The 17,305-nt window shown below is 45.7% G+C and overlaps 1 protein-coding gene across 2 annotated transcripts in view; it reads left to right on the top strand.

Annotated features, from left to right (window-relative positions):
* Positions 1-17,305, top strand: part of LOC139382537 (mediator of RNA polymerase II transcription subunit 13-like) — a 33,775-nt gene that overhangs the window by 12,404 nt on the left and 4,066 nt on the right. The window contains exons 9-22 of one of the 2 annotated variants that reach the window (XM_071126637.1): positions 7,383-8,078; positions 8,273-8,489; positions 8,852-8,882; positions 9,022-9,143; positions 10,832-10,919; positions 11,034-11,242; positions 12,832-13,031; positions 13,128-14,020; positions 14,180-14,347; positions 15,183-15,406; positions 15,511-15,706; positions 15,905-16,283; positions 16,537-16,753; positions 16,902-17,093. In XM_071126637.1, the coding sequence (XP_070982738.1) occupies positions 7,383-8,078; positions 8,273-8,489; positions 8,852-8,882; positions 9,022-9,143; positions 10,832-10,919; positions 11,034-11,242; positions 12,832-13,031; positions 13,128-14,020; positions 14,180-14,347; positions 15,183-15,406; positions 15,511-15,706; positions 15,905-16,283; positions 16,537-16,753; positions 16,902-17,093 (3,832 nt within the window). Of the gene's footprint in view, positions 1-7,382; positions 8,079-8,272; positions 8,490-8,851; positions 8,883-9,021; positions 9,144-10,828; positions 10,920-11,033; positions 11,243-12,831; positions 13,032-13,127; positions 14,021-14,179; positions 14,348-15,182; positions 15,407-15,510; positions 15,707-15,904; positions 16,284-16,536; positions 16,754-16,901; positions 17,094-17,305 lie in introns of both variants that reach the window. The other variant, XM_071126636.1, reaches the window with a different exon arrangement.

Below are 17,305 nucleotides of genomic sequence, written 5' to 3'. Positions count from 1 at the left end.
TTGTTGTAGGCCAGGATTGTCTAACTCAATCACCACACGGGCCATATTGAATAAAAATAATTTACAGGCCAGAAATAGTATGTTTGTTTTTAGAATATAACGTGCATACAACTGCAACCCACACTGGCATTTGTTTTATTGGAAAAAATATGCGCCTTTAAAAATGTAAATATTGACCATGGGGTGCTGTGTATATAGCAATTTAACACGAAACAAGATAAATAATATTTGTCCATCCTATGCTTGCAGATGTGCATTGGCTAATATGCTGCGACCCTAGTAAAACATATTTTGAGGTTTTTTTTGGGGGGGGTGGGTTATTCATGGTCAAGCTTCAAAAACCGAAGCCAGTCTGCAACATTTTAGTAGCCTAGGAGGACTTCCTGTGTACTTTCCTCCGCTACATGCTAAAAACGGGACAGCGCAATTGATGTTGAGTTGATGTGCAAGCACATCGGGCTGTAATTTCATAAAGTAGATGACTCAACTGTTAACTAATTTATACTTGCGTGTGTCCTTTAGTAGTAATTTATACTCTGTGTGAATCCTTAATCTAATAGCTTTTTGACACGAAGATGTCTGGCTGGCTCCTGAGTCTGGGAGGAGGTGTGTGTGGCAATGCACTGCCTTTGGCGCTCAACAAGTTGGCAGTGCTTGCTGGGACTTGTAGTGCAGCACGTCGTGTGCGGTATGGAAGCGGGCCAAAATTAATTGACAACCCAAATCATTGTGAAAGCTGGAGAGAATTGTCATGGGCCAGATCTGGCCTGTGTGCCATATTTTACACGTGTTTTAGGCTGATAATTTCCCCCCATAACTCACCAGAGTCCTTTAGGGCAGTGGTTCCCAAATTGTTTATAGTCCCGTACCCCTTCAAACATTCAACCTCCAGCTGCGTACCCCCTCTAGCACCAGGGTCAGCGCGTTCTCAAATGTTTTGTTGTTGCCATCATTGTAAGCCTGCCACACACACACTATACGATACATTTATTAAACATAAGAACGAGTGAGTTTTTCACAACCCGGCTTGTGGGAAGTGACAAAGAGCTCTTATTAGTACCACAATATTTTAAATATAATTTTGCTCTTTATTTAGTCATCTTACATATAAAACTTTATTTGTTCATCGAAAATTGTGAATAACTCAACACAGGTTGATGAGAAGGGTGTGCTTGAAAGGATGCACATGCCTTTGCAATGTTGGGTTGTATTAGAGAGTGTCTTAAATAATTTTCCACACACAGTCTGTCTGTATTTAGTTGTCATGCTAATGAGGGCTGAGAATCCACTCTCACATAGGTACATGGTTGCAGAGGGAATCAGTGTCTTAACAGCGCGTTTTGCCAAGGCAAGTTACTTTGAGCGCAGAAATCTGCAAGTGGCTTCTGATTTTAAATTAATTTTTCACAGAACCGCTTGTTGCAATTTCGACGGGGCTCTCTTGTTCAGATATCGGTAAGTGGACTGGAGGCAGGGCATGAAAAGGATAACGAATCCAGTTGTTTGTGTCACCTGTTTCGGGAAAGTACCCGCGTAATTGCACACCCTACTCACTCAGGTGCTTCGCTACAGTACCTTGGTGTTGGTGTTTTTCCAATTTTGTTGCATTACAACCTGTAATTTACAATTATTTTTATTTGGATTTCATGTAATGGACAGACGCAAAATAGTTGAAATTGGTGAAGTGAAATGAAAAAAATTCCAAAACACGAAAAAGTGGTGCATGCATATGTATTCACTCCCTTTGCTATGAAGACCATAAATAAGATCTGGTGCAACCAATTACCTTCAGAAGTCACATAATTAGTTAGATTGCACACAGGTGGACTTTATTTAAATGTCACATGATCTGTCACATGATCTCAGTAAAAATACACCTGTTCTGAAAGGCCCCAGAGTCTGCAACACCGCTAAGCAAGTGGCACTATGAAGACCAAGAAGCTCTACAAACAGGGCAGGGACAAAGTTGTGAAGAAGTACAGATCAGGGTTGGGTTATAAAAAAATATTAGAATAAACTTTGAACATCCCATGGAGCACCATTAAATCCATTATTAAAATATGGAAAGAATATGACACCACAACAAACATGCCAAGAGAGGGCTGCCCACCAAAATTCACGGACCAGGCAATGAGGGCATTAATCAGAGGTGCAATAAAGAGATGAAAGATAACCATGAAGGACCTGCAAAGCTCCACAGCGGAGATTGGAGTATCTATCCATAGGGCCACTTTAAGCCGTACAATCCACAGAGCTGGGCTTTACGGAAGAGTGGCCAGAAAAAGCCATTGCTTAAAGTCAAAATAAGCAAACACATTTTGGTGTTCGCAAAAAGGCTTGTGGGAGACTCCCCAAACATATGGAAGAAGGTACTCTGGTCAGATGAGACTAAAATTGAGCTTTTTGGCCATCAAGGAAAACACCATCCCCACAGTGAAGCATGGTGGTGGCAGCAGCATGCTGTGGGGATGGGGAAACTGGTCAAATTTGAAGGAATAATGGATGGCGCTAAATACAGGGAAATTCTTTAAGGAAACCTGTTTGTCTTCCAGAGATTTGAGACTGGGACAGAGGTTCATCTTCCAGCAGGACAATAACCCTAAGCATACTGCTAAAGCAACACTCAGGTGGTTTAAGGGGAAACATCAAATGTCTTGGAATGGCCCAGTCAAAGCTCAGACCTCAATCCAATTGAGAATCTGTGGTATGACTTAAACATTGTTGTACACCAGTGGAACCCATCCAACTTGAAGGAGCTGCAGCAGTTTTGCCTTGAAGAATGGGAAAAAATCCCAGTGGCTAGATGTGCCAAGCTTATAGACACGCACCCCAAGAGACTTGCGGCTGTAATTGCTGCAAAGGTGGCCCTACAAATGATTGACTTTGGGGGGGTGAATAGTTATGCATGCTCAAGTACTGTTTTTTTTGTCTTATTTCTTGTTTCACAATAAAAAAAATATTTTGCATCTTCAAAGTGGTAGGCATGTTGTGTAAATCAAATGATCCAACCCCCCCAAATCTATTTTAATTCCAGTTTGTAAGGCAACAAAATAGGAAAAATGCCAAGGGGGGTGAATATTTTTGCAAGCCACTGTATATCACATTTGACATTGTCCGTAAGCTTGAGTTCATTTGCACAAATCATACAATGATGGAAAGACCTGTCTGTTGTCCTTGTTAATGCAGACAGAGAGGAGCTCCAACTTCTTAATCATAGCCTCAATTTTCACTGTAGTGTCCAAAACATATCTCAAGCTGTCAGGCAGTCCTTTGTCAGCAAGAGCCTCTCTGTGGATGCTGTAGTGTACCCAAGTGGTGTCAGGAGCAACTGCTTACACGCACGTTACCACTCCACTATGTCTCCCTGTCATGGCTTTTGCGCCATCAGTACAGATACCAACTCATCTTGACCACCAAAGTCCATTTGATGTCACAAAGCTCTCCAGTACTTTAAAAAATAATTTCCAGTGGTTTGCATAAGAGGTCTTCCTTAATTGACCCCCATAAACACCATATACCAGGAGCTGTGCCAGGCCTGCCACGTTTGTTGGCTCATCCAGCTGTAACACACAATTCACTGGCTTGTATGCGCAGCAGTAATTGTTTCAAAACATCTCCTGCCATGATGCTGATGCATCGTGAAACAGTGTTTGATGAAGGCATTGTTAGTATAGTTTTTTGGAGCCTTTTCCCCCAGCCATATCTGCAGCAGCAGGAAGAATCAAGTCCTCCACAATAGTATGGGGCTTGCCTGTCCTAGCCACTCGGTAGCTCACCATATAAGACGCTTCTAGCCCCTTCTTATTAATGGTATCTGTTGCTTTTATATGTGTCTTACTACTTGAAAGTCATCTTAATTCTCTAACTCCGGTGGCTTATTTTTTTTTAAATTGGCATGTTTTTGTTTCTAAATGTCTGCGCAAGAGTGAAGGTTTCATTGAGTTGTGAGAGTACCTTTTGCACCTATAACACACTGGCTGAGGAAAGGCACTGCTCCCAATATAAGTGAACCCCAAATCGATGTAGTTATCGTATTTGCGCCTCTTCGATGGTCCATCGTCCCTGTCTGTAAGGTGCTTTCCCGGGTAAGGGGGCAGTAGCTCTTCGGCTGCATCAGATTCACAACTGTCAGTGTCCATGCTAGCTGGGTTAACAACATGTAGAATTACTAATGCTAGCATTGGATGTGCTCGTGGAAGCAGAACAGCTTGTCGTCGACAGGTGCAGGTGTAGTACTGCTGGTAGTAGCAGTACTACCAGTAGAGCTGGTATGTGTCTCTATGGATGCGGGCCTTGCTGCTTCTTTTTATTTTTTTTATCATTCATCCATTTTGGAGCAGACGGAAAGAGCAGCAGCTACGTTTGGCTACATACGGACCGTTAGTAGAATTCCCACGAGAGAGTAATGTTTAATGTGTTTGGATGTTAATTATTTGACTAGGCTACCTGTATTTGACATTGGTGTTATTTCGCTGAACACTAGATGGTTTAATTTAGTTTTTGTCAGTGAAACAAGGCTACTCAAGCGAGGGGAAAAAACCTTGTGTATAGCCCTGTTGGAAAATATAAATGGACTGTCTGAAAATGTAAAAAAAAAAATAAAAAAAAAAAGAATCACATCCCCAGTTTGGGAATGCATGCTTTAGGGCACATATGTCAGAGTCAAGGCCCGCGGGCCACATCCGGCCCGCAAGAAGGTTTTTTACGGCCCCTGGGATGATCTTGATTTATTATTAGAACCGGCCCGCAGCAAGCCGGCAGCCCGCAGATCTTTTACACGCACCAATACTACATTTCCCACAATGCAAAGGTGACGCACCGAGCAGTAGGCTGCTTCATTTCAATATTTATTGGCACAGCAGTCGTCAGCATCACAGTAAAATTAACTTTCAGATACCCATCAAAAATGGCAAAACGGAAGGTGGATACTGAGAACCGGGGGTTTCAAACAAGGTGGGAGTCGGAGTATATGTTCACGAAGGTAGCTGGAAAACCTGTGTGTCTTCTGTGTGGAGAAAGTGTGGCGGTACTGAAAGAGTATAATCTGATGAAATCTTATGAAACGAAACACGCGGACAAAAACAAGAATATGGACATGGAACAAAGGCTACAAAAGGCAGAGGAATTAAAACGAGGCCTCAAATCTCGACAGGCTCTGTTCAAAAAAGCCAAATCACAAGGCCAGGCTGCTGTCAAGGCCAGTTTTATTTTGGCAGAAGAGATCGCTAAATCAGCCCGGCCATTTACGGAGGGGGATTTCATCAAAAACTGCATGATTAAAGTTTGTGACGAAGTTTGCCCAGAAAAAAGGCAACTCTTTTTAAATGTGAGTCTGAGCAGAAACACCATTGCCGAGAGAGTAGACCAGTTGTCCATCAATCTAAAAGAGCAGCTTGTGAAAAAGGGAAAAGATTTTATTGCATATTCCTTGGCTGTGGATGAGAGCACCGACATTTCTGACATTGCCCAGTTGTCAATTTTCATCCGCGGAGTGGACTCCAACCTAAGCGTGACAGAGGAGTTTTTGGCTTTACGTCCTATGCATGGCACAACTACGGGGCATGATTTGTATGAAGAGGTGTCAAGATGTGTAAATGAGATGGAGCTGCCTTGGGAAAAACTCGTGGGTTTGACAACCGACGGAGCACCTGCGATGTGTGGACACAGGAGCGGACTGGTGGCGAAGATACGGGAAAAGATGCAAGAGGAAAACGCGACAGGTGAGCTGACAGCTTATCATTGTATCATACACCAGGAAGCGTTGTGCGGTAAAGCCTTGAAAATGGAGCATGTAATGAGCATCATCACGCGCACAGTTAACTTTATCAGAGCCAAAGGTTTGAATCACCGCCAGTTCAAGGCATTTCTGACGGAGTTAGAAACGGAGCATGGTGATTTGCCTTATCACACAGAGGTGCGATGGCTAAGCCAGGGAAAGGTGCTTCAAAGATGTTTCGAGCTTCGTGAGGAGATTTGTCTGTTCTTGGACAGCAAAGGGAAAGACACAACACAACTCCGAGACAAAATGTTTCTGTGTGAAATGGCTTTTCTGTGTGACATTACGAGTCATCTGAATGCAATAAACTTGCAGCTGCAGGGTCGGGATCGTGTCATCTCTGATATGTACAGTACAGTGAAGGCATTTAAAACCAAACTGACTCTGTGGGAGACGCAGATGCGGAAAGAAAATTTGAGCCACTTTCCCAGCTGCCAGACCATGAAAGAGAAGCTCTCTACCAGTGCGTTCCCGAGCACACAGTTGGCTGATAAAATAGGTATGCTTGCCGCTGACTTTCGACGCCGATTTGCTGACTTTGAAGCACAAAAAAGCAGGTTGGAACTGCTCGGTAACCCATTTGCTGTTGACGTGGAAAGCTCACCACCAAACCTCCAAATGGAGTTGATTGACCTCCAATGCAATGATGCACTGAGGGCAAAATATGCGGCAGTGGGTGCTGCGGAGTTCGCCCGTTTCCTCCCCGGCACAATGCCCCAGCTGCGCATCCAGGCTGCTCAAACGTTGTCTATGTTTGGCAGCACATACCTGTGTGAACAACTGTTTTCTTTGATGAACCTGAACAAAACATCACACAGAAGTCGACTTACTGCTGAACACCTCCACTCAATTCTGAGGATTTCTTCAGCTCAGAGCCTTACCCCGAACATTGATGAACTTGTGGAAAAGATGGGACACCACCAAGTATCACCCTCAACCTCAAACAAGTGAACATTACTGTGCAATCACATATTTAGAGTTTTTACTCAGTTCAAGTTTAAAAGTTAAAATTTAATATTTGTTTTCACTGCATGTTACTTCTCCTTAAACAAAGTGTTGTTTTTGATTAATAGATTTTTGCACTTTATTTTTTTGTATTTCAATCCAATTATATTTTAAAAATATTTCAGTTGAGTGGATGATAGAAAATTGCTATTATTGTTTTTTCTTTGAAGTAAATTTAGCCCACTTTTGCTAAAATAGAAAATATAGTCTACTGATGGTGCCTTGAATACCGGTTTCTTTCATTTAATGTTCATGTTATGGGGATATTTATATAAAGGAAATTTGTCTTTTGTGTCTGTTGAAAATTAAAGATTACTGACAGAGCCATAAGAAAATATTGCTTTATTTATCTGATCATATTGTAATATATTTGTTAGGTTTTCAGTAGGTTCAATTAGGTTCACTAGACTATATGCGTCATTTAAAAATTTTTCAATGAACATTCGAACAGTCCGGCCCTCGTCTTGTAGCTGATTTTTTTATTTGGCCCTCCGTCCATTTGACTTTGACACCCCTGCTTTAGGGGATCTGTTTTAATCACAGACACCTTGGAAGTGAACATTCAGTAAATTGCTATTTAAATAATTTCTCTTTACCCCAGGCATAAAAACCAGAAGCAACGATCAGGCAGCACCTCAGGAAACCCCCCGTCGGTGGGCCAGCCCTCACAGCCGCTGCCCAAACACAAGCTGGGCGAGAAGCTGGAGAAGGGGGAGAAGCAGCAGAAGAGGCCCCAGACACCCTTCCACCACCGCAGCTATGTGTTTGAGGAGCAGGCCATGGAGCCCCAGAGGCTGTGTATGAGAACCCAGGATGAGGACCCCTACCCCAGCCTGCACCACGTGGACACGGCCCCTTCCAAAGCCCCCATGTTGCACACCCACAGGCCCCTCCAAGACCTGGCCGGCTCCCCCCAGCCCCCTCCTCTCAGTCCCCACCCCTGCGAGCGCGGGGAGGAAGACCCTGGGGCCATGAAGAGCTCCTCCACGCCCATCCACCAACACTTCTACCCCCCCTCCTCCGAGCCCTGCCTGCTTCCCCAAAAGACCTCGCCTGACGAGCCCCATCTGGAGCCCCTGCCTCTGCCTTTCCCACCTGCCTACCCTGATTCCCTGGAACCCACTGTCTATGTGGGATCAGCCATAAACCCCAACGAAGACTCTGCCCACAACCCCTGGAAATACTTCAACCTGCCACGGAAGAAGACCTCTGACTTCTTCACACCACTGTTGCCTGTGGACAAACTACAGGATGATTCCGGGGAAGGAGGGCAGGAGAACGTTGTCTCTGTCACAGAGTGAGTACACTACCCCTCCTCTCTTTCAACATTTAATGATAAACCTTACTTTAAGCACCAAGGTGACGAGTGGCTATGATAGATATTTGGTTTCTCCCTCTCTCTCTGTGTACATCCACTTGGAGCATTATATATGCAGTTTCCCCTCCTTTCACATGATTATTGATCATCTATGTAACATTGTCTCCTCTCAGATTGATGTCTGGCTCTGGCAGGCCTCTGAAGGTGTCTGAAGACCTGGTGAGGACCTACACCCAGAGGAGGAACAGCCACCTGGTGGCTGCCATGGCTGACGAAGATCAGGAGGAGGAGCCAGACCCTTACGCCTTCGTGGAGGGAGACGAGGAGTTCACTTTCACTGACAAGAAGGACAAACCTGGCTCGGACAGAGAGACCAGCAAGAGACACAAGGTGAGTATCAAACATGAGTTTCTAATAATTAATTCCATAGTTATCCCTATACACTTTTCCTAATCTTACCTAATGTGGTAGGATTTGTTATTTCAGTTGACTGACGTGTATACTACGCCTTTGCTTATGGGATGCTGTAGCACAGTGGTTCCCAACCTTTTTTGCTTACTGTACCACCAACTGAATTTTGCTTTGCCCGTAGTACCCCTTGAAGTACTCTCTCGTGCATTTTACCAGTAAGCTTATGGTTTCATGAGTCTTCTCAAGTACCCCCAGTGGTCTTAGTACCCCTGGTTGGGAACCACTGATGTAGCAGATGCCAAGAGAATAACACGTTTTATGCTGGGGTTTGTTTCTCTTAGGGTGACGATGGCAGTGGAACCTCAGCAGATGGTGAGCATTTCCTTCTTGTTGAAGACTTTGTTTTAATCACTCCTGTAAAACTATAAAAGATTGGAATGTCAATAAAATGGTCATCCAGAGTGGTTACTGAGGGGACTTCCTTTGTTTGTCTTTCTCTGTGTGTGTGCAGATGGTCAGGGTGCAGCTGGTGGAAAGCCTGTACCCTCCACCAGCCTTATCCATGAGACAGACCTGGCTGTGTCCATCAACGACCTGGACAACCTCTTCAACTCAGACGAAGACGAGCTAGCGGTCAGTAGAGTATACAGTGCCTCTAGAAAGTATTCATACCCTTTGACTTAATCCACATTTTGTTGTGCTACAGCCTGAATTCAAAATGGATTCAATACAAATTCTCGCCCATCTACACACACTACCCCATACTGACAAAATTAAAACGTGTTTTTAGAGATTTTAGCACATTTATTGAAAATTAAATGGACTCCTTTGCTATGACAGTCCAAATTGAGCTCAGGAGCATCAAATTTCCTTTGATCATCCTTGATGTTACCACAACTTGATTGGAGTCCACCTATGGCCAATTCAGTTGATTTTAGAAAGAAACACACCTGTCTATATAAGGTCCCACAGTTGACCGTGCAAGTAAGAACTGATACTACACAATTAAGTTGAATCAACTGTCGGTAGATGTCGTAGAGACAGAATTGTGATTAGGTAAGGGTATAAAATCATTTCTAGAGTGTTGAAAAATTGGAACTACCCAGACTCTGGCTAGAGCTGGCTGTCTGACCAAACTGAGCAACCCGGCAAGAAGTACCTTGGTCAGGGAGGTGACCAAGAACCCAATGAACACTCTGACAGAACTACGGAGTTCCTTGGCTGAGATGGGAGAACCTGCCAGAAGGATATCGGTCTCTACAGTCTATACAGCCTTTCAGCAATCTAGGCTTTATAGAAGAGTGGCCAGACAGAAGCCTCTCCTGAGGAAAAAGGCACATGACAGCACAAGGCATGAAAAAAGGCATGTGAAAGACTGAGCATAAGGCAAAATATAATGTGGTCCGATGAAGCAAAACATTTACTATTTTGCCTGAATGCAAACCGCAATGTCTGGAGAAAACCAAGCACAGCTCATCACACATCTAACACCATCCCTACTGTGAAGCATGGTGGTGTCAGCATCATGTTATGGGGATGCTTTTCAGCGGCAGGGACTGGAAGACTAAGAATAGAGGGGGGGGGAATGAATGGAGCCAAATACAGGTAAATACTTGATAAGAACCTGCTTTATTGTGCAAACAACCTTAGACTGTGGCAAAGATTTACCTTCCGGGACAACGACTCCAAGCATACAGCCAAAGCAAGGCTGGATTGGCTTCAGAACAAGAATGTGAAAATCCTTGAGTTGCCCAGCCAAAGCCCAGACTTGAATCTCATTGACAATCTGTGGAATGACTTGAAGATTGCTGTCCACTGCTGCTCCCAATCTAACTTAACAGAGCTTGAGAAAATCTGCAAGGAAGAATGGGAGAAAATCCCCAAATCCAGATGTGCAAAGCGGATACAGACATACCCATGATGACTCAAAGCTGTAAATGCTGCCAAAGGTGCTTCTACAAAGTATTGACTGGGGTGTGAATACTTATTTAAATGAGATTTACAAAAATGTCTCAACATTTGTTCACTTTGTCATGGGAAATTGTGTGTAGATGGGTGGGAATTATTTTTTTACTCCAGTTTTGAATTCGGGCTATAACAACAATGTGGAATAAATTAAGAGGTGTATGAATACTTACTGAAGGCACTGTAGTTCTCATCTACATTGGGGGGACATTGTTTGGGTTACATATCCTTTTGTCTGTTTCCTTATCTCCCGTTGATACTTTGCTAACATAACATTGTGTAAAGTCTTAAAAAATATCTCTACATGTTTTGATCAAAGCCTGTTAAAAACATTCTAAATGTTCTGTCCCCAGCAGCCTGGATCCAGGAGAGCAGGAGTTCATGGAGACAAGTTTGGCAGTAAGGAACACAAAACATCAAATCTGGACCCTCTGTCCTGCATAAGTATGTTCCCTTTCTCCAATTCCTTCCCTAAAGTTCCTCTTTAGGTCATCACTGTATCCTACATTAATTTACCAAACAATAGGGTGATTCCCCCGTTCACCTTCCTGTCCCCAGGCTCAGCTGACCTGCACAAGATGTTCCCCACCCCTCCCTCCCTGGAGCAGCACATCATAGGCTACTCCCCCATGAACACTGGGGGCAAGGACTACGGTGGCCTGGAGGCCGGGGTGGGCCTCACTCTGCTGGATGGGAGCCAGTTTAGCAGCCACTACAAGATGGAGGTGGAGGAAGGCTTCTGCAGCCCCAAGCCCTCTGAGATCAAGGTAACTTAAAGGCCCAATGCAGCCATTTTCATCTTGATATCAAATCATTTCTGGGTGATAATTAAGTACCTTACTGTTATTGTTTTCAATTGAAATGGTAAAAAATCAAATAAAATTTTATTTGTCACATGTGCCGAATACAACAGCTATAGACATAACAGTGAAATGCGGGGCTATATACAGTGTGTACTGGTACAAGGTCAATGTGCGAGGGCACCAGTGTCGGGGTAATATGTAGAGTTATTAAAGTGACTGGCATAGATAACAACAGAGTAGCTGCAGTGTAGAAGAGGGGGGAGCAATGCAAATAGTCTTGGTATCCATTTGATTAGATGTTCAGGGGTCTTATGGCTTGGGGGTAGAAGCTGTTTAGAAGATCCTTGGACCTAGACTTGGTGCTCCGGGACTGCTTGCTGTGCAGTAGCAGAGAGAACCGTCTATGGCTAAGGTGGCTGGAGTCTGACAATTTTTAGGTCCTTCCTCTGACACTGCCTGGTATAGAGGTCCTGGATGGCAGAAGCTTGTCCCCAGTGGTGTACTGGGCCGTACGCACTATCCTCTGTAGTGCCTTGCTGTCAGAAGCTGAGCAGTTGCCATACCAGGCAGTGATGCTCTCGATGGTGCAGCTGTAGAACCTTTTGAGGATCTGAGGACCCATGCCAAATCTTTTCAGTCTCATGAGGGGGAATAGGTTTTGTCATGCCCTCTTCACGACTGTCTTGGTGTGCTTGGACCATGTTAGTTTGTTGATGTGAGAACCAGTTGAGAACTTGAAGCTCTCAACCTGCTCCACTACAGCCCTGTCGATGAGAATGGGGTCGTGCTTGGTCCTCCTTTTCCTGTAGTCCACAATCATCTCCTTTTGTCTTGATCACGTTGAGGGAGAGGTTGTTGTCCTTGCACCACACGGTCTGGTCTCTGACCTCCCTATAGGCTGTCTCATCATTGTCGGTGATCAGGCCTACCACTGTTGTCACCGGCAAACTTAATGATGGTGTTGGAGTCGTGCCTGGCCATGCAGTCATGGGTGAACAGGGAGAACAGAAGGGGACTGAGCACGCACCCTTGAGGGGCCCCTGTGTTGAGGATCAGTGTGGCAGATATGTTGTTGCCTACCCTTACCACCCGGGGGTGGCCCGTCAGGAAGTATTGGATCCAGTTGCAAACTTCATCCCACCAAAACGGGCAGAATTTCCAGGTGGTCTTTTCAAACAGTTCTTACATTATCATTTTTACAGTATTATTTTAACCTTGTGTGGAAATATTTCTTTAAGCACAGTAAAATCTCATTTTTAACTGCACCGGGCCTTTAGTTGGCCTTTGAACACTTCAGCCTAGCGTCGAAGTTCTACATTTTAGTCATTTAGCAGGTACTCTTATCCAGAATGACTTGCAGTTAAGTACATTTTTCCCTCCGAGGTTATCCAAGCCGGTGCTTGTAGGAAAATACAAGTGTATTTATAAGAAATATATATATAAGACTGACACTGTCTATTCATGCTGGTGTCTGCTTCAATACTTTTTCTTAGCTTAGACTTGCTGAAGTGTTAGTGGCTTATTTTCATTCTCTTCCCACATTATACCTCCAGGACTTCTCGTTTGTTTATAAGTCAGAGGCGTGCAAGGCATTCACGGGCTGCTCCATGTTTGCTCCGCTGAAGATGCTGCCCAGTCAGTGTATGATGCCCATCAAGCTGCCAGAGGACTGTGTTTACACACCCAGCTGGAACATGGGCAAACTGGAGCTCATACCCCCTGTGCCAACCATGGGCCTCCTCACCAAAGACGGGTAACCAATCAGACTGGTCCTCTTGAGTTATGCAAGTCTCATATACCCACATGTGTCAGGGGTTTTAATGTGTGTGCTGTTGTCTCCTTATTTCAGTAACATCCCCAGTGTGGAGCCAGACTACCAGAGCTACACACCACAGACCCACACTCCCTTCATGTCCAACAGTGCCCCACCCAGCAACAGCGGCACGGGCATCCTGCCCTCCCCGGCCACACCCCGCTTCTCCGCCCCCACCCCACGCACTCCCCGTACCCCACGCACCCCAAGAGGGCCTGCCAGTGTCCAGGGATCGCTCAAATACGACAACTCTGACCTCTACTCGCCTGCCTCCACCCCTTCTACTTGCCGACCTCTCAGCTCAGTGGAGCCAGCCACTGTGCCCTCCATCCCTGAGGCCCACAGCCTCTACGTCACCCTCATCCTCTCTGAGTCCGTCATGAACCTCTTCAAGGACTGTAACTTTGACAGCTGCTGCGTGTGCGTGTGCAACATGAACATCCGTGGCGCTGATGTGGGCGTGTATCTTAACGACAACGGCGAGGCCCAGTACCCCTGCACCTGTGGTTTCAGCGCCGTGGTCAACCGTCGCTACGGCAGCTCGGCCGGTCTCTTCCTGGAGGATGAGCTGGACGTAGTGGGGCGTGGCTCGGACGCCGGCCGGGACTCTGAGAGGCGTTTCCAGGAGCTGCGCGCTGCCTCCCTTCACAGGACCGGCAACCCCACCGAGAGGCCCCCAGACGAGCTCATCCTGTTGCTGCAGGACCAGTGCACCAACCCATTCTCCCGCATGGCTGGGGTGGAGTATCCCAAGGCGTTGTCCTCCGGCCCCTCTCACTCTTCTCTACGGGTAGAGGAGAGGGACTGCTATAACGACTGCTACATGGCTCTGGAGCATGGCCGGCAGTTCATGGACAACATGTCAGGAGGCAAGGTGGACGAGGTGCTGGTTAAGAGTACGTGTCTACACAACTGGCCTAAATGCAAAGGTGAGTCTGCTCCTTCACTCATTGATAATGCACAAACTTGTTTACCCTCCTACTCTTTACTTCTTTTCCTCTCTCTTCCTACTCCTCTTATGTAAAACCCAGTCTTCTTGGTTAGATGTATGATTCTGAGCCTTCCCACCCTCTTGTCTCCCCCTCCAGCTGCAGAAGTGAGCAGGCTGTTCTCTCAGGACGTGCTGCGGGTGTTGCTCTCCCTTCAGCCTGTACTCCAAGATGCCATCCAGAAGAAGAGAAGCGTACGTTCCTGGGGCGTTCAGGGACCTCTCACCTGGCAGCAGTTTCACAAGATGGCCGGCAGGGGATCCTACGGTAAACACGAGGACTTTTAAAAATCAAGCAATAATAATACATAAAGATACAGGGTTTTTTCTGGATCAAAAACAGGCTTAGGTGGTGGCCTGTTGGTGTGGCCGAATTGAATAGAATTCTATAAATGTCTCCATGGAGCTGAGAACTGGAAAAAAAAGGCCCATTTTGTGCTATTCTACTCCACGTTTTACATTGGAGCTGAGAGAATCTTGCAGTTTAATGCAAATTTCCTTCAATTTTACATTTTGTCATGGAGTTGACAAAACTTTGCCATTTGAAATATAATTTCCTGCAATCCATGAATTTTGACTTTGTTAATGCTGTGTTCTTTTGCTTAAACATAATGACAGAATCCATACTATTAAATTTAGTTCACCCTTATTGTCTAGCTTTTATTTTGGTGATTGTAGTTCTCAAATATAATATTATATAAAAATATATAGGTCCATTATCTTTTCTACATACTTTATATCTGGTTTAAGTTTACACAAAGCATTTTCCATCCCTGGTATCACATGCGCTTTAAATATGTAATGATCATATAGATTTATCAGGATTTTTTGGGTCAGAAACAAGTGTTTAATGTGACAACCTACATTTATTTTTTAACTTTTTTGTTTCTGTAATTTAGCAGACGCTCTGATCCAGAGCGACTTACATGAGCAAATAGGTCTAAGTACCTTGCTCAAGGGCACATCAATATATTGTTTCACCTAGTCGATTCCAAACAGCGAACTTTTCAGGTACTGTCCCAGCGGTCCTATCCGCTAGGTTACCTGCCACCCTCAACTCCTTCTGCAATGAGTCTGACTGTCCCTCCTCTCTGAACCATTAGGCACTGACGAGTCTCCAGAGCCCCTCCCCATCCCTACCTTCCTGGTGGGGTATGAGTATGACTTTGTGGTGCTGTCGCCCTTCGGCCTGCCTTACTGGGAAAAGCTGCTGCTGGACCCCTTCGGCTCCCACAGGGACGTGGGATATGTAGTCATCTGTCCCGAGAATGAGGCTCTGCTCCGTGGGGCTAAGAGCTTCTTCAAGGACCTTACGGCCGCGTATGAGGTAAGCGGGGACACACACTCTCACGCACATAGACAACCTCGATAGTCTAATAAAACAATTTATTTTTTAAATGATACATTTACCCATATTTTTCCTCTTTGCAGGCCTGTCGACTGGGTCAGCACAGACCAATCTGTAAGACTCATGCAGATGGAATATTGCGGGTTGGTACAGCAGAGGGCAGGAACCGGGCAGAGCAGCCTCTCAGTGACTGGTTTCTCAAGATGGCCAGCAGCAATGGAAACAGCGAAGCCTTCAGCAAACTCAAACTGTATGCCCAAGTGTGCCGGCATGACCTGGGTACGTCTTCATTAGATTGCCATCTTCTATTTCAGGAGATTGTACTGAATAAGAGATGGGATCTCTTTTGGGTTTATAATTTTTGATGTGGCTTGTACAAGAAGCAAATATTCAATGTAATTTATTGGTTATTTTCTGAGTTGAGTTTAATATTTGACATTGGCTATCTTTTCTTTACTTATTCGTTACTCTCCTCAGCTCCATACCTGGCTGGACAGTCTCTGGACAGCTCTCTGTTAAACCAGCGTGGCCCCACTGTGGCCTCCCCTCAGTCCTCCTCCTCCCAGTCCCCCAGCTCCACCACCCCCTCCTCAGGTCCCCAGAGCTCCACCAGCAGCAGCACTGCCCAGCCTGCCAACACCAACAGCACCCCACCCTCCTCCACAGGCCCCCAGGCAATGGGAGGGATAGGGGGAGTAGGAATGCCGTCGGCCAAGCCCAGCTCCTACACACCATACGGGACATCAGGCCTGCAGGGCAGCGTCTCCCAGAATGGGCCCCAGTCGTGTCCTCAGACTGCAGGGGAGAATGGCCCCACTGCCAACCAGCCCCAGGCCAGCACTGAGCCCGTAGAGACGTATGTAATCCCCACCATCCTTGCATCCTCAGGTTTAGTCACACAGAGTTTAAATGATTTTCTGTAGCACCACTTGTAGCCCCACATTTGTAATTGACTCGCACTTGGAATAGGTTGAATTACGACTGCAACACCTTACCCATCTCTCCCATTTTTATGCACCAGACTTTTGGCCTGCTAAATGTCTTTAATACTTAAAGCTAGTTGATTATTGGCTGTTGGACCTTTGACGCCACTGCTGCTCTCTCTACAGCACATTGGAGAGAGACAAGGTGGGCGTCCCTACAGACGGAGAGTCCCATGCTGTGACGTTCCCGCCGTCCATTGTGGTTTACATCGTGGACCCCTTCAGCTACGAGGACGGGGAGAGGGACACCCACTCCAGTGTGTGGACACTGGGTCTGCTGCGCTGCTATGTGGAGATGCTCCAGTTCCTGCCGCCTCACATCAGAAACTGTGTGTCTGTGCAGGTAATGGAGGACTTGACACATGTAGCCAGACTGCAGACCATTCACATTTATCTTCAGCACATTGGCTCTACAGACAAGTTATCTCAAACCCCTGTGGGGGTTGGTGTGTTTAAAAAGGCTGTTTCCAACAATATGTTTTGTTGGTCAGATCATTCCCTGTCAGTACCTGTTGCAGCCTGTGCGCATTGAGGAGCGCCATCTGTACGGTCAGCACCTCAAGTCCCTGGCCTTCTCAGTGTTCACGCAGTGCAGACGGCCCCTCCCCTGCAACACCAACATCAAGGCTCTGACGGGCTTCGGCCCAGGCCTGGCCATTGACATGGCACTGAGGAGCACAGAGGTAAACCGCACATAGGAAACTGCACAAAACCTCTCAAATATTATTACTGGATTGATTTAGACTGCTGATCGGTTTTTAGAAACGGTCACAATGTGAATGGTCTGTTTAATATAACATCCTGGTCTTTGGCTAGTCCTTGCATATACCTTGATGATCCAAGAGACCACTGCTCTGTTGAATAAAGACAATTGCTTACTAAATACAGCTTGCTA

This window comes from Oncorhynchus clarkii, chromosome 24, assembly GCF_045791955.1.
Source record: "Oncorhynchus clarkii lewisi isolate Uvic-CL-2024 chromosome 24, UVic_Ocla_1.0, whole genome shotgun sequence".
NCBI lineage: Eukaryota > Metazoa > Chordata > Actinopteri > Salmoniformes > Salmonidae > Oncorhynchus > Oncorhynchus clarkii.
This window is presented reverse-complemented; position numbering and strand designations above follow the sequence as displayed.